We start from the raw sequence: 22730 nt of genomic DNA on the forward strand, positions 1-22730 counted from the left end.
ACGCAGAGTGACGACATCTCTAACGGACCAATCAGGGTGTTCTGGTTCTTTAGACGCCCTTTTAGACACAGTTGTATTACTTTACTACTAAATGGGATTATTAAACAACTTTTTTTACTTTCGGTTAACTATCTCGTTACGGTTTCATCAATCAAAATAAAAAAGGCAAATATTTATGTTATTGTATTGATGTAATTACAAAAATATACAGAATATGTTAATAAAAGATTGTTTAAGCAAGAAGGGGTTTTAGAGACAACAGTGTGTACTTTACAAATGAAAGTCTTACAAATGAAACAAACCAAAAGTCAACCTGCCACTGCCAGGTGTTCAACCTGCTCTGGCGTCATCGCCGAGTTTCATGGACAACATGAAAGTGAAAACGAGGCTGACGTCAGTCAAATTCCAGGTAAAACAAACAAACAAACGGGAAAAGCGTCCCAGTGTCTGGCGTCCCGTTACGTAAGAGTGTGTCGTTTAGGGCCGGCTTTCTCCTGTGAAAGTAAAAACCACGTGATTAGTACGCGCTGAACTCCATTGGTCGGCTGGTGAAGAGAGGACTGCAGTAGTTTGAAAAATGAAACAGAAGGGACTTCCTCAACAGCAAGAAAACTGAGAGCGAAAACAGTGCAGCCACGTTCCCACAAGAAACAATCACTCTGTCATCATCGTTCATTTCGTAATCGATGAACAGATGACTCTGCAATAAATAAACCGATCACTCTGTAAAAAGTGCAAAAATTACACTGAAGACATTAACTGCAATATTTCCACTAAAAATAACTACTATTCCGAGAGTTTTAGTGAGACCTACAACTATACAGAAATTACATTTTCTTAAAAGTTCAGTTGTTCGTTATATGTTTTGTAATAGTACAGTTCATTAAATGTAAAAATTTTCATAATATACTTGTACTTGTTTGCACTAAAACAAAGGGAAAATCTGTGTATATTTGGCCCCTGAACTAAAATGAGTTTGACACCCCTGCTCTATAACCATGACCACTCTGTAATCAATAAACTGATCACTGTGATCAATAAATAGATCACTTTCTAATACAATACACTTTCATAGTTGAATATCAGAAGAACTTTTACTGCTGTACTGCCTGAGCTCTGTGGAAAGGGAGTGTTGAAACAGTGTGGGAATTTCTGTTACTCCTTCTGTTTTCTGTTTCCTCTTCATATTAAAAGTCTGAACTCCCAACCAGCAGCATGTTGGAGACACAGATTCTCAGCGCAGCTTCATCAACTCCATTATTTTCATCATGTTCAGCAAAATCGGTCTGTTCTACGTCCTCAGCAGCTTCCTGACCGCTGCACACTGCTGTGATTGGCTGAGACACTACGGCCACCTGAGCAACAGATCTCTTACTCTCATTGACAGCATGGTGAGTACAGACTTAAATCAACTTATATACAAAAACAGAATAAATATACATATAAAAAACTTGAAGAAGTAGTAAAATGTGGTGGTGATGTGGTAAAATGAAGTGTTGATATTTCAGGGCGGTCCGTTGACTGAAGACGATAGGACTCCTGTTCCCTTTCCATACAAACTCTACAGCCGCATGCGTAACTGCTCTGAGGTAAGCACTTAATTAGTTGATCAATTGATGGTTCCACTGCTTTCATCTCATCTTCTGTACCTGTGTGAAAATCACGCTTTAACTGACTGAAATATTGTTTACCTCATCCTCTCCAGGTAGAGTCCCAGCTGGTTTTCATCAGGGACAGTCTGAAACTCATTTTAGATCTCTATCGCCATGATAACATCTCCTCCGCTGGCTGGGACACCACCGGGACTGAGCACTTCTTGATGAGCATTGACAGACAGATAGACGGATTCAACAGCTGCGTAAGTGAACAGTCATTTCAACATTTCAACTGCTTTCGGTGCTTTTAATTTAGCTGGGGGGGGGAGCATTGATCTGTTCATTTATTAATCTCAAAGTCAGAGACTGGCTGACTCCGGGATTTTACACTCTACTTACTTTCAGAACACATCAACTCCTTTCACTCAGTCCTTCTACTACCCATATGCCAGCTAAAACCAAGCTGAAACCTGATATGTGCTGAAACTATAACATCTATTGCTACTTCAGCTCTTTTTAGTGACACTCCAACACTGCAAGTGTTACTGAGGTCTCACAGGACTTCAGCTCCTTTTTGCCAGATGTTTTAAATTAACTCAGCTCTGAGTGATGAAGTGGAACCTTTGTTTTAACTGCCACTTCAGCTCCTTTTAGTGCTTTCCCTTCACAAACCACTTCATATATTTTTATATGTTCAACTTCAGGTTTCACTTCAAACACAGAAAATCAACCTCAAGTGTGTTTTTTGTCCTCAGGTGTCAACAGACAAGACAGTAAACAGACAGCTGAGCAGGTACTACAGGAAACTGAGAATGAGTACCCTGCAGCGCATGGTGAGTACAAGTAGTGTATTACTGACTGTACTACTCTATAGTACTGTGCGTACAGACTGTAGTACTGCGTGTACTGACTGTATTATTGTGTGTGCAGGGTGGCAGTGCTGCATCCTGGGAGCTGCTCAGGAGTGAAACCAAACAACACCTGCATCAGTTGGATCTGCTGGTGGCCTCCATCAAAGCTACAGCTTCTGCCAGCAGGAGGCGCTCTGCAGCAACCAGAGAGCAACATTAACACGTGCCTTTCTACTGTTTCTGTCTTTTTATTTATATATTTATATTTTTAAAGTATTTATTTATTTATATTATTTATATTTTTTAAATTATTTATATTTATTTATTTAAACTCTGTTTTTAATTGTAACTGTTTTGCACAATAAAGTCATTCCTGCTGATCAGAATCTGAATCAGATTTTCCTTGTTTTGTCAAGTCTTGTTTTTAATTTTCATAATGATGATAAGCTACAGTAAATATGTGAACTAAACTAAACACAACAGTGTGAACGCGTTTGAAGGATCTGAGATTGACTTATTATTATTATGAAGGTAACACAATGCTGGCGCCACGTGAATGAAGCCATGCTAAAGCTTTCAGAAATACTAATGTCTAAACAGAAAACTTGTGTTTAATGAATCACAAACAGGGTCTTTTATTCCATCTGTGAGTTTGCATCATTTTGGATTTGAATGATAGAAAAGTGTCTAAAATTATACACAAACACAATCAGAAAGCGTGCTTTACTTTAACACAAAATCATGACACTATACTATGTAATATACCTATATTATAACAGTGTTAGGTGATTACTTCTTCATCATCAAGAGATATTTAACTAGAAGATTGAACAGAGGAACCCCGTCTCTCACCCGATGACAGCTGGGATTGGCGCCAATAGACCCCGCAACCCTTAATAGGAATAAGCGGTTAGAGAAGATGAAGAAGATTTAACAGAGGATGTTTTCATGACAAAGACATCTGACTGACAGCTCAGGATGAATTAAAGCATCATGAATACAAAACTGTTTAAAGACTTAGATCTTGAAAAAAAAAAATAATGTAAACTTAAAGGAAGTTTAACCAATCTATCATGAATTGATCGTTCTACAGCACAGGTGTCAAACATATGGTCCACGGGCCAAAAGCGGCCCACCCACAGTTTTAGTAAGAGTTGTGGACATAACACAACACTGAGACCTACAACTATACAGAAATTACATTTTCTTAAAAGTCCAGTTGTTCATTATATGTTTTGTAACAGTACAGTTCATGAAATGTAAATATTTTCATAATATACTTGTACTTCTTTGCACTAAAACAAAGGGAAACATTTGGAGTTGTCATTATTTATAGGTTAATACGCTATTGTGTTACAAGTCCAGCCCCCTTGAGATCAAATAGGGCTATATGTGGCCCCTGACATAAAATGAGTTTGACACCCCTGCTCTATAACCATGACCACTTTGTAATCAATAAACTGACTCAATACACTTTCATACTTGAATATCAGAAGAACTTTTACTGCTGTACTGCCCGAGCTCTGTGGAAAGGGAGAGTTGAAACAATGTGGGAATTTCTCCCCCCACCCCCCTTGTTTTCTGTTTCCTCTTCATATTAAAAGTCTGAACTGCAGCATGTTGGAGACACAAGATTCTCAGTGCAGCTTCATCAACTCCATTATATTCATCATGTTCAACAAAATCGGTCTGTTCTACGTCCTCAGCAGCTTCCTGACCGCTGCACTCTGCTGTGATTGGCTGAGACACTACGGCCACCTGAGCAACAACTCTCTTACTCTCATTGACAGCATGGTGAGTACAGACTTACATCAAGTACTGGACGATCTTCCAGGAGTCTAGGAGGTGCTTTCAGAGTTAGGTTGACCCTGCTGCTTGTTCAGGGGCTGAAGTGTGATAGACTTAGACAGACTTTGTTAGGGGTCCATACAAATAAAGTTGTAGGATCCCTTTTGATTTTGTTGCGACTTTTATTATTATTATGATTCATCTTATTCTGTGTAGCTAAAGTGTCTGCCCAGGACAAACTGCAAGGGCGAAAGGCATCAACCCTGGTAACTTGGTAGAAGTCCTAGCATGTCACTTTGCCAAGGTGTCAATACACATGCATGCAGCTAGGTGGCGCTATAATAAACCAATGTATGTTATGGCTCATATCTCGAGAACCGTGTGCCCTAAAAACAAAATTCTTCCTCCCTCTGATTCCTTATATAGCCCTGGTTCTAATAGACTAGGCTACGCCCATTTCCGGCTGCCATTTTTTTTCAGCCATTTTGAAAAAATTGCACCTCAAAGCAAAATCAACTCCTCCTAGCCTGTTCATCCAATTCTCACCGAACTTGGCATGTATCATTTATGGAGAAAGATAATGAAAAGTTGTCAAAATAACTTTAACAGGGTTATTGATTACAAAGTTAATGGCTAATTATTTTTTACAGCGTGGCAAAATATAACTCCAAAGATAATATATTGTGAAGTATATACCCAAACTTAATTAAACTTCATATCATTAATAAGAATATGATTCTGTACAAAGACCCCAAATTTTGTGACACTTGGTCTCTAGGGGGCGCTACAAAAGCAACATTTCAATATCTCCAAAACTGCAATAGCTAACCATGAAATTTGGCATACACAATCCGAAACATATTGTGTAGACGCTCATCATGTTGTGTTACATTACGTTTGGAGGGGGCGCTACAGGTGACATGGAAACATTTCTTAAAAAGAAAACTTAAAAAGAAGTGGTAAAATGTGGTGGTGATATGGTAAAATGAAGTGTTGATCTTTCAGGGCGGTCCGTTGACTGAAGACAACAGTCCTGTTCCCTTTCCATACAAACTCTACAGCCGCATGCGTAAGTCTGAGGTAAGCACTTAATTAGTTGAGCAGTTGACGCTTCCACTGCTTTCATCTCATCTTCTGTACCTGTGTGAAAATCACACTTTAACTGATTGAAATGTTGTTTACCTCATCCTCTCCAGGTAGAGTCCCAGCTGGTTTTCATCAGAGACAGTCTGAAACTCATTTTGAATCTCTATCGCCATGATAACATCTCCTCCGCTGGCTGGGACACCACCAGGACTGAACACTTCTTGATGAGCATTGACAGACAGATAGACGGATTCAACAGCTGCGTAAGTGGACAGTCGTTTCAATTGCTTTCAATTTAGCTGAAAAAAAAAAATTATATGTTAATTTATTAATCTCGAAGTCAGAGACTGGCTCACTTTATTATTATTATTTTACACTCTACTTACTTTCAGAACACATCAACTCCTTTCAGTACTTCAACATTCAGTTCTTTTACTACCATATGCCAGCTGAAACCAAGCAGAAACCTGATATGTCTCACAGAACTTCATCTCCTTTGACAGATTTTTTAAATTAACTCAGTTCTGAGTGATGAAGTGGAACCTTTGTTTTAACTGCCACTTCAGCTCCTTTTAGTGCTTTCCCTTCACAAACCACTTCATATCTTTTTATATCTTAAACTTCAGGTTTCACTTCAAACAGAAAATTAACCTCAAGTGTGTTTTTTGTCCTCAGGTGTCAACAAACAAGAAAGTAAACAGACAACTGAGGAGGTACTACAGGAAACTGAGAATGAGTACCCTGCAGCGCATGGTGAGTACAAGTAGTGTATTACTGACTGTACTACTCTATAGTACTGTGCGTACAGACTGTAGTACTGCGTGTACTGACTGTATTATTGTGTGTGCAGGGTGGCAGTGCTGTATCCTGGGAGCTGCTCAGGAGTGAAACCAAACAACACTTGCATCAGTTGGATCTGCTGGTGGCCTCCATCAAAGCTACAGCTTCTGCCAGCAGGAGGCGCTCTGCAGCAACCAGAGAGCAACATTAACACGTCGCCTTTCTACTGTTTCTGTCTTTTTATTTATATATTTATATTTTTAAAGTATTTATTTTTATTTATTTATTGATTTATTTATTGATTTTATTTTTATATTTTGTTTAATTATTTATATGTATTTATTTAAACTCTGTTTTTAACTGGAACTGGTTGTGCACAATAAAGTCATTTCTGCTGATCAGAATCTGAATCAGATTTTTTCTTGTTTTGTCAATTTTTGTTTTTAATTGCCATAAGGATGATAAGCTACAGTAAATATGTGAACTAAACTAAACACAACAGTGTGAAAGCGTTCGAAGGATCTGAGATTGTTAGGTGTTTACTTCATCATCAAGAGACATTTAACAGAGAAGATTTAACAGAGGATGTTTTCATGACAAAGACATCTGACTGACAGCTCAGAATGAATTCCCAAAGTATCATGAACACAAAACTGTTTAAAGACTTAGATCTTGAAAAAAAAAAAAAAAAAAAAAAAAAATATATATATATATATATATAAATATATATATATATATATTTAAATAAAAATAACTATACAGAAATAATAAAATAAAACTAATATATATATAGATATTAGTTTTATTTCACTGAGTCGTAGAACAAAAGAAAAACACATGGTTTGTTTTGTCAGGAAACCCTCAGACATACACGCTGAGGGTTAACATGTGTGTATGTAATCAACCAGTTTACAGTGATTATAAGGGAGGTAAACCAATCTATCATAAATTGATCCTTCTACAACACAGGTGTCAAACATATGGCCCACGGGCCAAAAGCGGCCCACCTCAAAGGGTCTAATCTGGCGCGCAGGATGAATTTGCAAAGTGCAAGAATTACACTGAAGACATCAACTGCAATATTTCCACTAAAAATAACTACTACTCCGAGAGTTTTCATAAGAGTTGTAGACATAACACAACACTGAGACCTAGAACTATACAGAAATGACATTTTCCATTTTCCAAGTCCAGTTGTTCATTATATGTTTTGTAATAGTAGTATGGTTCATTAAATGTAAACATTTTCATAATATACTTGTACTTCTTTGCACTAAAACAAAGGGAAACATTTGGAGTTATCGTTATTTGTAGGTTAATACGCTATTGTGTTACAAGTCCAGCCCCCTTGAGATCAAATAGGGCTATATGTGGCCCCTGACATAAAATGAGTTTGACACCCCTGCTCTATAACCATGACCACTTTGTAATCAATAAACTGATCACTGTGATCAATAAACTGATAACTGTGATCAATAAATAGATCACTTTCTAATCAATACACTTTCATAGTTGAATATCAGAAGAACTTTTACCGCTGTACTGCCTGAGCTCTGTGGAAAGGGAGAGTTGAAACAATGTGGGAATTTCTGTCACTCCCTCCGTTTTCTGTTTCCTCTTCATATTAAAAGTCTGAACTCCCAACCAGCAGCATGTAGGAGACACAGTTTTCTGAGGATGAAAAACACAGCACATTTTCGTTTTTTCAGTTAAACTGAAAGCAGTGGAAATGACTGTCAACTTACACAGCTGTTGAATCCGTCCATCTGTCTCTCAATGCTCATCAAGAAGTGTTCAGTCCTGGTGGTGTCCCAGCCAGCGGAGGAGATGTTATCATGGCAATAGAGATCTAAAATGAGCATCAGACTGTCCCTGATGACAACCAGCTGGGACTCTACCTGGGGAGGATGAGGTAAACAACATTTCAATCAGTTAAAGCGTGATTTTCACACAGGTACAGAAGATGAGATGAAAGCAGTGGAAGCGTCAATTGATCAACTAATTAAGTGCTTACCTCAGGATTACGCATGCGGCTGTAGAGTTTGTATGGAAAGGGAACAGGACTGTCGTCTTCAGTCAACGGACCGCCCTGAAATATCAACACTTCATTTTACCACATCACCACCTCATTTTACCACTTCTTCAAGTTTTTTATATGAATATTTATTCTAATTTTGTACATACTGTTTCTGTCAGTATTCCTGCTGTGCTCTGAGCCATTGCATCTAAATTTCATTTTGATGTAAATCTAAATGAAAAACTGTATGATCGCAAGCAATCATAAAAGGGTCCATGCCTTGGCGAAGTCGTCCCCGAGCTGGAGGCAGAAGCATAAGTCAACAGTAGCGCCCCCTATAGACCGTATTGTACGAAACTTAGTGGGCATGTAAGGAGTCATCCACAGCTTATTATTGTCAAAATTCAAGCTGTTTACAGTGGTGGTTTGTGAGATATAAACAAGTAGTGGTTGTAGCGCCATCTACAGGCCGGATTTCACGAAACTTGGTATGACTGTACGCAAGCATATTATAATGACGGTTGCTAAGGTTCTCAAGGATTAGGTGAATACTTCAAAAGTTATAGGCCTTAAAGTCATATGAAATGTTTCCATGTCACCTGTAGCGCCCCCTGCAAACGTAATGTAACACAACATGATGAGTCTACACAATATGTTACAGACTGTGTATGCCAAATTTCATGGTTAGCTATTGCAGTTTTAGAGATATTGAAATGTTGCTTTTGTAGCGCCCCCTAGAGACCAAGTGTCACAAAAGTTGTGGTCCTTGTACAGAATCACATTATTATTAATGATATGAAGTTTGACTAAGTTTGGGTATATACTTTATTAATTATCCATTAACTTTGTAATCAATAACCCTGCTAAAGTTATTTTGACAACTTTTCATTATCTTTCTCCATAAATGATACATGCTAAGTTTGGTGAGAATTGGATGAACGGGCTAGGAGGAGTTGATTTTGCTTTGAGGTGCAATTGTTTCAAAATGGATCACTTTCTAATCAATACACTTGAATATCAGAAGAACTTTTACCGCTATACTGCCTGAGCTCTGTGGAAAGGGAGAGTTGAAACAATGTGGGAATTTCTGTCACTCCCTCTGTTTTCTGTTTCCTCTTCGTATTAAAAGTCTGAACTGCAGCATGTTGGAGACACAAGATTCTCAGTGCAGCTTCATCAACTCCATTATTTTCATCATGTTCAGCAAAATCGGTCTGTTCTACGTCCTCAGCAGCTTCCTGACCGCTGCACACTGCTGTGATTGGCTGAGACACTACGGCCACCTGAGCAACAACTCTCTTACTCTCATTGACAGCATGGTGAGTACAGACTTATATCAAGTACTGGATGAGCTTCCAGGAGTCTCGGATAGACTTAGACTTAGACAAACTTTGTTAGGGGTCCGTGCAAACAAAGTTGTAGGATCCCTATTGATTTTGTTGCGACTTTTATTATTATTATAATAATGATTCATCTTATTCTGTGTAGCTAAGTGTCTGCCCAGGACAAACTGCAAGGGCGAAAGGCATCAAACCTGGTAACTTGGTAGAAGTCCTAGCATGTCACTTTGCCAAGGTGTCAATACACATGCCTGCAGCTAGGTGGCGCTATAATAAGCCAATGTATGTTATGGCTCATATCTCGAGAACCGTGTGCCCTAAAAACAAAATTCTTTCTCCCTCTGATTCCTTATATAGCCCTGGTTCTAATAGACTAGGCCACGCCGATTTCCGCCTGCCATTTTTTTCAGCCATTTTGAAAAAATTGCACCTCAAAGCAAAATCAACTCCTCCTAGCCCGTTCATCCAATTCTCACCGAACTTGGCATGTATCATTTATGGAGAAAGATAATAAAAGTTGTCAAAATAACTTTAGCAGGGTTATTGATTACAAAGTTAATGGCTAATTATTTTTTACGGTGTGGCGAAATATAACTCCAAAGATAATATATTGTGAAGTATATACCCAAACTTAATCAAACTTCATATCATTAATGACAATATGATTCTGTACAAAGACCCCAAATTTTGTGACACTTGGTCTCTAGGGGGCGCTACAAAAGCAACATTTCAATACCTCCAAAACTGCAATAGCTAACCATGAAATTTGGCATACACAATCTGTAACATATTGTGTAGACGCTCATTGTGTTGTGTTACATTACATTTGCAGGAGGCGCTACAGGTGACATGGAAACATTTCTTAAAAAGAAAACTTACAGTTTTTCTCAGTTGCTAAAACACTAAAATCCATTGGCTGAAGAAAGTTCTCAGTTGCTTGAACTCATTAAGCTAACTGTTCAGTCTGTTGTCAATACCTTAAACCATTTCACATGGTTTAGCAAAACTCTAAACACATTCTCATTCTTAAAACACATTCTGCACTCTAATGCACATGTCATCCATACTGGTAAACACAAGTGGCAACAATTGCATATAAAGAGAGCAGAAATGTCATTGATTGAACACAATCAGTCAAAATTGATTTCACTTGTTTCAAATGATGTGACAACCAATATAAGCCAGTTCAGAGAGCAAACAGGTTGTTGAAGGTGGGAATGAGAAAGTGTGAGAATGGACAGAAGAATTTATGTGAGAGGACGAGGACGAGTGCGTACGCGAGGTGGGGGACGAGGAGAAAGAGGAGGAGGGCAAGAAAGAGAAAGAGGAGGACAAAGAGGAAGAGGAAGAGGAAGACAAAGACAAAGAGTGGAAATATCCGATGAAATTCGAGCAACAATCATAGACCATGTTGTTAGCTGTATATGGTACCATAAACAAATTGTATGGCCCTGAACATTGTGCTTTCCATTTGTTTTCAGTACTGACTGCTCAATAGATTTCGACTGGTTACAGGTTCATATCATCAAAGAACAAGAATTACAGTATCACAGAGATAAAGTTTTTGAGATGCAGGGTACAGCACTGTAAAAATAAGGTTACAAGAAGGAGGAAGAACAAAAAAAAAATGCAAAGAGCAAAACACAGTAATTTCTGATCAATTTTGAGCTTTTTGTATAATGACAGAAACATATGAAATTTGTTTTGAGATTAAAAATGTACTTCTCCCTGAGAACTATATGTTTTGAACAATGTGTTTTCTATTTTTTGGTGTATTGTTTACTGACTGCTTGATAGTGTATGTAATTTTGAGCAATTTGTTTATTATTTGAGAGCAGTGTTTGATTTTGAGCACAGGTAAAACTGTTTTGAGGCCAAAGTTTCATTTTGGGCACACGTAAAACTGTTTTGAGGCGAAAGTTTCATTTTGGGCACACGTAAAACTGTTTTGAGGTGAAAGTTTGATTTTGCAAGAGGAGTCAGAGGTTTTGTAAATCATGCTTGAAGCTGAGGTTTTGTGTTTAAGGTTTTGAGAAAATGGAGCAAGGTTTCAGAAATTGTGTTTTAGCATTTGAGAAAAACTGTAAAAAGAAATGGTAAAATGTGGTGGTGATATGGTAAAATGAAGTGTTGATCTTTCAGGGCGGTCCGTTGACTGAAGACGACAGTCCTGTTCCCTTTCCATACAAACTCTACAGCCGCATGCGCAAGTCTGAGGTAAGCACTTAATTAGTTGAGCTACTGATGCTTCCACTGCTTTCATCTCATCTTCTCTACCTGTGTGAAAATCACGCTTTAACTGACTGAAATACTGTTTACCTCCTCCTCTCCAGGTAGAGTCCCAGCTGGTTTTCATCAGGGACAGTCTGAAACTCATTTTAGATCTCTATCGCCATGATAACATCTCCTCCGCTGGCTGGGACACCACCAGGACTGAACACTTCTTGATGAGCATTGACAGACAGATAGACGGATTCAACAGCTGCGTAAGTGGACAGTCATTTCAACTGCTTTCAATTTAGCTGAAAAAAAAAAAAAAATGATATGTTAATTTATTAATCTCGAAGTCAGAGACTGGCTGACTTTGGGATTTTACACTCTACTTACTTTCAGAACACATCAACTCCTTTCAGTACGTCAACATTCAGTTCTTTTACTACCATATGCCAGCTGAAACCAAGCAGAAACCTTATATGTCTCACAGAACTTCATCTCCTTTGACAGATGTTTTAAATTAACTCAGCTCTGAGTGATGAAGTGGAACCTTTGTTTTAACTGCCACTTCAGCTCCTTTTAGTGCTTTCCCTTCACAAACCACTTCATATCTTTTTATATCTTAAACTTCAGGTTTCACTTCAAACACAGAAAATCAACCTCAAGTGTGTTTTTTGTCCTCAGGTGTCGACAAACAAGAAAGTAAACAGACAACTGAGGAGGTACTACAGGAACCTGACAATGAGTACTCTGCAGCGCATGGTGAGTACAAGTAGTGTATTACTGACTGTACTACTCTATAGTACTGTGCGTACAGACTGTAGTACTGCGTATACTGACTGTATTATTGTGTGTGCAGGGTGGCAGTGCTGTATCCTGGGAGCTGCTCAGGAGTGAAACCAAACAACACCTGCATCAGTTGGATCTGCTGGTGGCCTCCATCAAAGCTACAGCTTCTGCCAGCAGGAGGCGCTCTGCAGCAACCAGAGAGCAACATTAAGGCAGCGCCTTTCTAGTGTTTCTATCTTTTTATTTATACATTTATATTTTTAAAGTATTTATTTATTTTTATTTATTTATTTATATGATTTATATTTTTTACATATTTTAAATTATTTATATTTATTTATTTAAACTGTTTTTAATTGTAACTGTTTTTGCACAATAAAGTAATTCCTGCTGATCAGAATCTGAATCAGATTTTCTGTTTTGTCAAGTCTTGTTTTTAATTGTCATAATGATGATAAGCTACAGTAAATATGTGAACTAAACTAAACACAACAGTGTGAACGCGTTCGAAGGATCTGAGATTGACTTACTGTAAAACCTGTTCAAAGACACTTGTTAAGTTTTAGAAATAGTGCTGAAATTGCACAAAGACCTATGTTTACTTTGTTTGCAAAAGAGATCAGTCGCTCACCTGCTGATTCCTCTCATGTAACATCACATTCACTAACATGAAGGTAACACAATGCTGGCGCCACGTGAATGAAGCCATGCTAAATCTTTCAGAAATACTAATGTCTAATGTTTAATGAATCACAAACAGGGTCTTTTATTTTATCTGTGAGTTTGCATCATTTTGAATTTGAACAATGGAAAAGTGTCTAAAATTGTACACAAACACAATCAGAATGTGTTCTATACATTAACACAAGATCATGACACTATACTGTGTAATATACCTATATTATAACAGTGCTAGGTGATTACTTCTTCATCATCAAGAGACATTTAACAGAGGATGTTTTCATGACAAAGACATCTGACTGACAGGTCAGTATGACTTTTTAAACACAACTATATAAAAACTTAGATCTTGAAAAAAAAATTAAATTAGTTTTATTTCCATTTCCATGGCAACGCAGAAAGTGGCGTGGCGTCACCTAGCCACACGACTGGACGTAGTTCGAAGGGAAGAAGCCGTGGTTGCCGTTAAGGACCCCCTCGCACCAGCCGTCGTCATGGCGACGCGTCAGGTAGATGATGTCACCTTCCACGAGGGACAGGTCATCGGGCTTCGTGGCCTCGTAGCTGTACAGCGCCATGACTGTGCAGAGAGAGGAACTGGAGTTAATGGGAGTTACAGAGGAAGAGCTCGGTTGTCGTCTGAAACAGCGTCACCTTTCTCGATGTAGTCTGGGGGTGCATTGATGTCGTAGTCCACGGGAGGAGGGAGGGGTGGCATGGTGTCATTGAACCCAAACTCATCATCCATTAGGAGCATAGGCGGCGGGGCTGGGACCACCAGATCTAAGAGAACACAACCTGTCAGGGATTGACCAACCTGATCTGTGGAGGCGGAGCTCCAACAGAGCAGGTTCTGTGCGTACTCTGATGCAGTAATATTACTGTCGTACTACTGACATTCAAACTAAAGTACTACCATTAGTACACTAACAGTTCTACCTCCAGATTGACTAACGCTCTATACAAATCCACACTAGCTCTACGTCGTCTTACCCAGGTGTTCCAGACGAGCAGGTAAGCAGAGCCGAGGTGAGGAGGAGGAGCGGGGGAGCAGGGTGAACGAGGAAGAGGAAGAAGGGTTAGGAGCATTGGGGGGAGGGTAGGATGGAGGAGGGGGGATCATGACTGGCACACAGACAAAGAGAAGCAGAGCAGTTTAGTAAACCAGTAGGAGTGAGCCTCTGTCTTCATTCACAATCTGTGATCACCACATCAGGACCGACTGTCAACACAATCTGATTACTAATAAAGTTTGGATTGAAACGATCAGTGTCATGGAACATTCTCAAGGAACCTAGGAGCTTGAACCTCCAAAAACTTCTCAATAATTACTTTTCAATTCCCAAGGACCTTACAGCTGACTCACAGACACCTGGGACCTTCACTAAGGTGGACTCTTTTAAGTCCCCTCTAACTCCAGGACTTCCTAGAAACCTCCTCAAGGACATTTAGTTCAACAACTTTCTTCAACCTCTTCAAGGACTCAAGTTACCTGACTCAAGGACCCCCTACACTGATCTGCTTCTTACTGATTTACATGAGCTTCAGGTGGACAACAGCACTGCCCTCCAACAGCTTACGTGATTGGACAGCGGGCAGGAAGAGGGAGCGAGTGTAGCGGCAGCGCGAGGCGGGGCCCGAGCGGACCCTCAGAGAAACAGAGCGAGCAGCGGGGGGCGAGCGACGGTGGCGACTCCTCCTGGATGGGAGGGTCACTGAAAAGACCACATGGAAAGGCTGAGAAAAAACACAGCTGAAGAAGGAGAGGTGAGAGAGATATAAGAGAGACCACAGAAAAGAGGACGAGAAAAACCGTACAGAAGAAGAAATACAGACTTAAATTGCTCAGTTATGCAGTTGCCAGGCTTCTTGTAGGTTTCCTGCAGGTTTACGTTTGTGTCAACGTCATACACTACACTATGTTTGCATGTGTAGATGTGGCTTATTAACCAAAACAAGTGGTTGTTGTTTCTTGTGATGTTAACATGAGAAGTGATTGTGGAAACAGAGTCTGCACTTCAGTGACAAACAGACAGCTCATTATTAAAGAACAGTACCGTCTACTTCCTGGTTGGGTGGAGGTGGAGGGGGCGGGGCTGGCAACTCCGAGCCATCGTTGGGTAACGGAGGGAAACCGTCGTCATCAGAGAGAGGAGGGGGAGGAGGAAGGGAGGGAGAAGGGAAGCTGGTCTCCTCGACCACTACAAGAAGGGAGGAGATGTGATGTCGTCATGATGTCACTAAACACCATATTTTAACTGACCCAGGTTTAACTGATACCGGTTTAACGGTTAATCTGGTTTTACAGTAGCCTACAGTTAAAATGAAATGTAACTGGCCCAGGTCTAATTGATCCCCTCTGATTTAACTGATGCAAGTGATCGAGGTTTAGCTGATCTATCATAATGAAGTTAAAACATCATTACAATCAAACTATAATCCAGGTTTTTCTTGCGATGTGATTCAGTTTAGTTGTCATGGCAACATCTATGGATGTAAATCTTTCAGAAACAAATTAACAGTTGTTTTTTACTCACCTGTCTCAAGGGGCGGGGCTAGGGGTGGAGCTGGGGGTGGAGCTGTAGGTGGAGCGCACAGGTTGGCCAGAGCCCCTGAAAGTGGAGGAGGTGGAGGAGGGGGAGGGGCTGGGGATGCCATGTCTGCTGAGGAATCAGGAGGAGGAGGTGGAGGGGGAAGGGCAGAGGCGTTCATGACCTCATCGTCCAGCGGCGGCATGTCATTCAGAGGAGGTGGCAGGGAATCATCCAGCAGTGGTGGGATGATGTCACTCTCAGGTGCCTGCCAGGTTGTGGGGATAGTGGGCGGAGCTACAGGTCTCCCAAAACTGGAGCTGAGAGGAAAGAGCGAAAACAACACAGCTGCCTTTTGATTTCATTTCTTGCACATGAGGCTCAGAAACTGAATTTGGAACTGGAACTGGAAGTGAAGTCCTGAGACTGGTTATTACCCGCCAGCAGGGGGCGCCACCGGGCACTGGACCGGCTCTGGAGGCTTGTTGGACCTTGAAATGCACAAACACGAACGCACAGTCAGACTTCTGGTTTCACAAGTGAGAACAGAAAGTGGCGTCAATAGAGACGAGTGAATGGGAACCTGAAGGAGGCTCCGTGTTTACGGATCGTTCCAGTTCTGTCCGACTGTTTCCCAGAGACCTGATGGAGGACACACAGAGACCAGTGTTAGCAATAATACCGCCTCTCAGGCCTCAGCAGCTCTAATTAGTCTCTCCAAGCATTTTCCCACGGTCAACAAAGACCCCCGGCTCACTGCGTGTATGTGTGTGTGTGCGGACAGATATGTTTGTGAGGACCGGGAGATTTAGAGTTACTCAGGTTTTTGGTAAATGAGGAAGTCAGCGTGAACTGGGGTCCTCACAAAGACAGAGGAACCAACATGTGCAAAGTTGTTGCTGTGTGAGAATTCTATTAAAGCACTTCTTCTTTTTCTATAGTTAAAGTGAACTGACATTAATATCTCCGAAGGTGTCGTCACGTTGCAGATACAGAAGCAACAAACACAAAACAAACGGAACTAAGACATAAAGTTTACACCAGGGCATGTACAAGTGCTCACCGATGAAGTAGTGAAACTAGCTGCGGCGTGCAGGTTGATGTATGCGATGAAAGCAACGAATCTGAAGTGTCAGTTCACATTTAAGGTCATTTAAGGCAGCTCAGTTTGCAGCAGTGTGGGGTGGTCTAGTGCAGTATGTATATAGTGTATGGTGATTCAGTCTGGAGTGCTTTGAGACTGAGCTGGGAGACTGACATTAGGAACGTCCGCCTGACAAATCTGTCACATCATTTCTGCTTCTGCGGTTCCTGCAGCCGCCGACGCATCCTGTTAGCATCCTCAATAGTCTCAGAATGAAGCTTCACTTCTGCTTTAGTTTGTCTCTTCTGCCCTGTGAGCCCTTTTTCATAATGCTGATTCAACGTGGAAACCTTTTCAAAGGCAAAACTGAAGCAAATGCTGCACATCTTAAATACGCGTAGCGTCGTTTATGACACGTTTAACTGATGTTTGGTAGTTTGGCATCGGCAGTCTGGCTGAGTTTCAGCAGAGAAGACAAGAGCACTGAAACGGCAGTCGGAGGATCGGTGTTACCTTCATGCCGTGGCCCACTTCGTCAAGCTGCTGGTAGTTGATTGGACGACGGCTGTAAGATGGGCGGGGCTGTACGGCTGCAGGAGGGAGGATCTTGTGGCCGCGTGGGACTCGCCTGACTGCAGTGAAGACGCCGATCTCCCTCCGAGAAACCTTCTCTTTGTGCATCTCCACTGTCTGAGGACGGAGGACAGAGAGGGATCACAGATGGGCCTGTAGCCTCCGTAGGAATTCACTTTGACGTTTGTGTTGAAAAGTCAAATAAAGATTAAATCATTCAAACATCCGTCAGAAATATGATAAACTCAACAAAAGAGAAACTTTAAAGAGAATTAAACATGTTCCTGGAAAGCACTGACTGATACAGAAAATCAAAACTGGTCATAGCTCATTATTGCATTACAGGAAGAGCAAACTACGCGTCCAAAGAAACACAGACAGATGGCTGTTATTGTCTCTGACAGTGTATGGATTAATTAACAAATATCTGCAGAACAGAACAGATTCACGGCTCTGCTGCTCAAAAACAACAACAATTAGTTCTCCCTGCAGAGCACCTTGTTTACATGTTGGACAACTCTTCATCTCAGCAGCAGCAGCCGTAGTAGTTTGAGAGACAAAGCAGACAGAAAACAGAGGGTCCATTCATTCATTCAGTTCATTCATGCAGTCCAACACACTCACACTTGGCACTCACACACACACACACACACACAAACCTTAAAAAGTCTGAGGAGCAGATTCTTTTTAATAATGTCGTCACACATATCAATAACCTGGCCCTCACAAAGAATGACACATGTTCTGTTTTCAGTACAAAGAGAGAGGAAACATTAAGAGGCCCAGAATCTGTGGAATCTGTTAAATCATGATGGTTGTTTTTAACGCAGCAGTCAAACAACCAGAACCAACTGCCGAACAAACCTCTTCTTTCCACTTCCTGTGATGATTAAACGGCTCTTATTTCGAACGTATTTGCAATTTTATCCATCAGGCTGCCTTTTCTCACCTGACCAATCAGGTTGATGGAGGACTCCATGTGGCGTAGCTGGTTGGTCTGAGCGTCGAGCAGATTCAACACGCTGCTGGCCAGAGTGCTGATCTGGTAGGCGACGCTGGCCAGTGACTGGGTGGTGAACCTTTTAGTTTCCTCCAGAGCTTTCAAGCTGCCGTCACCTGACTGATGGAGACGAAGAGGAAGGGTAAGCTTAGCTTAGCATGAATATTGGACACAAACAGAAAATATTAGTAAGGTTAGCATAAACACTAATGTTAAAGTTAAATTGTTAGCTTACATTAGCTTAAATACTGATAACATAGGAAAACTCTTAGCTTAGCTTAGCATAAATATTACACACAAACAGAAAGCATTAGCATAGCTTAGCATAAACACTAACAACAAAGCGAAACTGTTTGCTTACTTCAGCTTAAATACTGATAATACAGAAAAACTGTTAGCTTAATATAAATACTGAGAACAAAGAAAAATTAGCTAAGGAGAAACACTAGAAATACTAGTTTATTGTTATTGTGGTGGTAGTACTTGTATGTAGTTGCTGTAATAGTACCAGTATGTAGTTACTGTAGTGGTGGTACCTGTAGTTGCTGTAGTAGTACCTGTATGTAGTTGTTGTAGTAGTAGTACCTGTATGCATTTACTGTAGTGCATACTAGCAGTTATTGTAGTAGAAGTAGTACATGTATGTAGTTATTGTAGCAGTAGTAGTACCTGTATGTAGTTGTTGCAGCAGTGATAGTACCTGTATGTAGTTGTTGCAGCAGTAGTAATACCTGTATGTAGTTGTTGTAGTAACTGAATGTAGTTGGTGTCATACCTGTATGTAGTTGTTGTAGCAGTAGTAATACCTGTATGTAGCAGTTGTAGTACCTGTATATAGCTGTTGTAGCAGTGGTAGTACCTGAATGTAGTTGTTGTAGTACCTGAATGTAGTTGCTGTCATACCTGTATGTAGTTGTTGTAGCAGCAGTAGCACCTGTATATAGTTGTTGTAGCAGTGGTAGTACATGCATGTAGTTGTTGTAGTACCCTACATAGTTGCTGTAGCAGTAGTAGTACCTGTATGTAGTTGTTGCAGCAGTAGTAATACCTGTATGTAGTTGTTGTAGTACCTGAATGTAGTTGGTGTCATACCTGTATGTAGTTGTTGTAGCAGTAGTAATACCTGTATGTAGCAGTTGTAGTACCTGTATATAGCTGTTGTAGCAGTGGTAGTACCTGAATGTAGTTGTTGTAGTACCTGAATGTAGTTGCTGTCATACCTGTATGTAGTTGTTGTAGCAGCAGTAGCACCTGTATATAGTTGTTGTAGCAGTGGTAATACATGCATGTAGTTGTTGTAGTACCCTACATAGTTGCTGTAGCAGTAGTAGTACCTGTATGTAGTTGTTGTAGTACCTGTACATAGTTGTTGTAGCAGTAGTCAGCCACATTCAGTAGGTTGTTGTAGTTTTCACGCAGAGCTTTTCTGGCATCCGGAGCTTCTTTCAGAATCTTTATTACTTCCTCGTTGACGTTCTGTTCCTTCATGTTTCAACTGAAGCTGACACAAGCCAAAATCAGTCAATAACCATCAGTAACCTCTGTAAGAGCAGACCAGTTGACCTAGACTGGACCCGACCACCTGTTCTCATTGGCTGTTATGTGACTTTATTATGGTCACAAAGTTTAACTCAGACAGAAGATATTAAATCTGACGTCACACTGAGAATCAATACAGCAGTTTAATATCATACTGTAGCACTGAATTATAAACATAAAGCAATAGCTGACTGTGGAGCAGCCGGAGGGCTGATTAAACTGTAGAAGAAACAAATCATAAACACTCACCAAAAGCTGCAGAAGAAGAAAGCTTGGGTGTTCGGAGCTCTGATGGTGTCTCCTGTCTGATTCTGTTCTCACTTCACTCTGCAGCCCCAAATTTCCTCTCCGCTTCTCAAACCTGCAACCAAAGATCCTCTCTGTCTGACAGATGACTCACTCCCCACCACTACTGGAACCGTCTCATTCACACACACACACACACACAAAAAAAACCCCCAGATTTCAAACTCTCGTGGTGCATTCAGTTTCCACTAACACGTCAGAGTGAGCCCTCTTGCCGGTGTTTGCTCCTCTGTGTGTGAACCTGTTCAGCACTGACCACTTCCTGTTTCACATCAGAGTGAAGACACACTTGATAAAAAGAGTGAGAACTCTGTAATTTCTATTTCTGCCAGAATGTGTGAAACTTTAGCAACTCGAAAAAAAATAAAATAAAAACAGTAAATCAATCAGGAAGTTACTGATTTTAACATTGCAAAAAAGGCGGCCGAGAACTACTAAAAGAAAAGTATTAAAACCAGATGATACTTGTTATTTGAGTTGAACTAAAGCTTCTGCACTGTTAAACAAACCTCAGTTGTGAGTCTTCTGCACCACCTGCTGGTCAATGTGAGAATTACATATGACAGACTGCATTCTCACTGCATTCACTCAGTTTCAAACAGTAGAGATAGATGTACCTGGACAAGGAAGGAAGGAAGTGCAGTAGCAGTGCAGCTGTATCGGGGAAAAAAAGAGCATACACCAGATTACTGTTAAATTCTGTTTATTATAAAACATCATCTGAAGCTGTGCTACTATTTACATCTCCTGGGTTTGTTTACATTGCAAGGTGGATTGCATCACACAAACAGTTCCTCACTGCTCGGGGCGAGCAGACATTACTTGCTGCTCGGGGCGACCGGGTTCCAGGGTTGTTTCCGTGGACCCCCATCTTTATCTTTCCTGTCCAGAGGCTTCAGGTGGCAGGACAGCACCAGGTCTCTGAGGAAAGACACACACACACACACACTTCAGGGACCAGTAGAGGGAGGTTTTCAGGGACACAAAGAGCATTTCAAAGAATCCTGGAGCTATTTTCATGAACCTCCTGGGCCGTCTTGAGTGACACCAGGAAGTCTCTCCAACATCATGAAGCAATGTTAACGTTCCAGGAGGTATCTGGAGGAGTTCAGATTTTTCCAGAAGGTCCAAGGAATCCTTTGTGGGCTCCTGGAATATCTTTCTGGAACCAGAAACCTATAAAGGCCCCTAAACCATTAACTACTTCACAGTCAACTGGAGTGCCTTGAAGAATCTCCTGGAGTCTCTCAAAGTCCTCAAGACCTTTCAAGTAGTCTCCAGGACACTCTGGCCCGGAGCTCCTTCCACGGCCTGGACCTACCTGAACTGGTCGTAGGACACCCGCTGGCTGACGGCTCTCAGTTTGGCTTCATTCTCTCGCTCGTGTCTCCTCTCAGAGTCCACGGCCGCCTGCAGCTCCCTCTCCAACGCAGGGAAGTCGATGACCTCACGCTGTGACATCGCCATCGCCTGATGATGTAAGACAGGTAGAGTCTGCAGATGTTTTAAGTGTGTACAGTTGACAGTTTATTTCAGCAGGTCAAAGATGATAGAATAAAACACCTGCTTAAGGGGACACCAGAGTCCATTAGAATACCATAACCATACCATAACATAACTAATTATGAAATAATAAAGACTAACCACACAATCTCCAGCAAAAACATCAAATAACTGACGTTGAATGAGTATTTAGGATGTGAATTAAATATTACTTTTTAATTAATTTAAAGATTTCTGGACAGATGTTAAACCAGAGTAAAAGTCATCACACACCAATTACTAAACCTGATAAAAAATACGTGCCAGTCTTGAACGAACGCAGTTGTTCTGCTAAAGCTAGTTAGCTCTCAGCTAACCACCGGAGAGCAGACAACTGTGATTTCTTGCCTGTTAGGTAACGTTAGCTTAGCAGGTTAATTGTTTCAAACAACTTACCTGGACTTAATCTGTTCCCCGTGCCGATGTCTCTCTGTGTTCAGGTGCTTTTAGTCTCCTCAAGAGCAGGACACAACAAACCGTCTCCACGACGACGGGCTGCACATGCGCAGTTGGGTTTTTCCAGAAAAAAAGCTAGGTTTTGTGAACATCAGGAAGTAAACTTTTAGTTTAAAGAAACATATGACACCGCCGTCATCCAGCATATAATGGACATTAAAAAATAACCTTTTTCTTTTGTCAATATAAATACATGTTTAAGTATTTTATTAAAGGTGTTTTGACTCTGATCATTGATCAGAATGTGTGCTTCTTTTTCTATTTATTTAGATTATTTTATCAATGGAACAAATTTACCACATATTCAAATTTCAAGTTTTTTTCATACAATTTTAATACAGTGTGTTATATATATATGAGTGAAAAAGGTCAAACTTTGGTATAAATTTTAAATATCATGTAGAAAACCTGCACGTCCTTCTGCATTTTCTTTTTACCTCTTCGCTAAACTTTTCAAATAAATTTGAATGAGATGTAGTCATCGTTCACATGTCTGACATGTCTAATGTTGTTGTCTGCAGATATGCTGGATTTCTGGAAGCCTTCAATCTCTTCATA

At 40.6% G+C, this 22730-nt stretch overlaps 5 protein-coding genes across 7 annotated transcripts; 3 read left to right on the forward strand and 2 right to left on the reverse strand.

The window, feature by feature from the left end:
* Window positions 1-1268: 1268 nt before the first annotated feature.
* On the forward strand, window positions 1269-2666 carry LOC311506150 (interferon a3-like; the record flags this gene model as incomplete). The annotated part of the gene is made up of 5 exons (XM_084570031.1): window positions 1269-1391; window positions 1509-1589; window positions 1688-1869; window positions 2361-2388; window positions 2526-2666. The coding sequence occupies 5 exons, from the start codon at window positions 1269-1271 to the stop codon at window positions 2664-2666; spliced, it is 555 nt and encodes a 184-aa protein (XP_084426157.1).
* Window positions 2667-4063: 1397 nt separating this feature from the next.
* On the forward strand, window positions 4064-6311 carry LOC311506151 (interferon a3-like; the record flags this gene model as incomplete). The annotated part of the gene is made up of 5 exons (XM_084570032.1): window positions 4064-4261; window positions 5240-5314; window positions 5431-5583; window positions 5996-6073; window positions 6171-6311. The coding sequence occupies 5 exons, from the start codon at window positions 4064-4066 to the stop codon at window positions 6309-6311; spliced, it is 645 nt and encodes a 214-aa protein (XP_084426158.1).
* Window positions 6312-9259: 2948 nt separating this feature from the next.
* LOC311506153 (interferon a3-like) lies at window positions 9260-12671 on the forward strand (the record flags this gene model as incomplete). The annotated part of the gene is made up of 5 exons (XM_084570033.1): window positions 9260-9436; window positions 11600-11674; window positions 11791-11943; window positions 12356-12433; window positions 12531-12671. The coding sequence occupies 5 exons, from the start codon at window positions 9260-9262 to the stop codon at window positions 12669-12671; spliced, it is 624 nt and encodes a 207-aa protein (XP_084426159.1).
* A 216-nt stretch (window positions 12672-12887) lies between these two features.
* Window positions 12888-20188, reverse strand: abi3a (ABI family, member 3a). 3 transcript variants are annotated; one of them, XM_084571417.1, is made up of 12 exons: window positions 20118-20188; window positions 19686-19830; window positions 18279-18449; window positions 17270-17446; window positions 16256-16314; window positions 16110-16163; window positions 15679-15992; window positions 15199-15342; window positions 14722-14856; window positions 14135-14266; window positions 13796-13924; window positions 12888-13721 (listed from the first exon to the last, which is right to left on the reverse strand). In XM_084571417.1, the coding sequence occupies exons 2-12, from the start codon at window positions 19815-19817 to the stop codon at window positions 13558-13560; spliced, it is 1611 nt and encodes a 536-aa protein (XP_084427543.1). In that variant the 5' UTR covers window positions 19818-19830; window positions 20118-20188; the 3' UTR covers window positions 12888-13557. The 3 variants fall into 3 exon arrangements, with proteins under 3 accessions (XP_084427543.1, XP_084427541.1, XP_084427542.1); XM_084571415.1 differs by lacking the exons at window positions 14135-14266; window positions 14722-14856; XM_084571416.1 differs by lacking the exons at window positions 14135-14266; window positions 14722-14856 and having other exon boundaries at window positions 19686-19824; window positions 20118-20184.
* A 547-nt stretch (window positions 20189-20735) lies between these two features.
* Window positions 20736-22118, reverse strand: dnaaf19 (dynein axonemal assembly factor 19). Its single transcript, XM_084571461.1, has 3 exons — window positions 22113-22118; window positions 21496-21644; window positions 20736-21095 (listed from the first exon to the last, which is right to left on the reverse strand). The coding sequence occupies exons 2-3, from the start codon at window positions 21639-21641 to the stop codon at window positions 20993-20995; spliced, it is 249 nt and encodes an 82-aa protein (XP_084427587.1). The 5' UTR covers window positions 21642-21644; window positions 22113-22118; the 3' UTR covers window positions 20736-20992.
* Between the last annotated feature and the right edge of the window lie 612 nt (window positions 22119-22730).

The sequence above is a fragment of the Chelon labrosus genome, assembly GCF_963514085.1.
Source record: "Chelon labrosus genome assembly, chromosome: 21".
Lineage (NCBI taxonomy): Eukaryota > Metazoa > Chordata > Actinopteri > Mugiliformes > Mugilidae > Chelon > Chelon labrosus.

Coding starts and splice junctions, on each gene's coding strand:
- abi3a (XM_084571417.1), bottom strand. CDS start 19,817: ATGAAGGAACAGAACGTCAACGAGGAAGTAATAAAGATTCTGAAAGAA. Junction 17,447..18,278: donor CCATCAACCTGATTGGTCAG/GTGAGAAAAGGC, acceptor CTCCGTCCTCAG/ACAGTGGAGATGCACAAAGA. Junction 14,267..14,721: donor CCTGCCCGCTGTCCAATCAC/GTAAGCTGTTGG, acceptor TCTGTGTGCCAG/TCATGATCCCCCCTCCTCCA.
- dnaaf19 (XM_084571461.1), bottom strand. CDS start 21,641: ATGGCGATGTCACAGCGTGAGGTCATCGACTTCCCTGCGTTGGAGAGG. Junction 21,096..21,495: donor GTGTCCTACGACCAGTTCAG/GTAGGTCCAGGC, acceptor GTCTTTCCTCAG/AGACCTGGTGCTGTCCTGCC.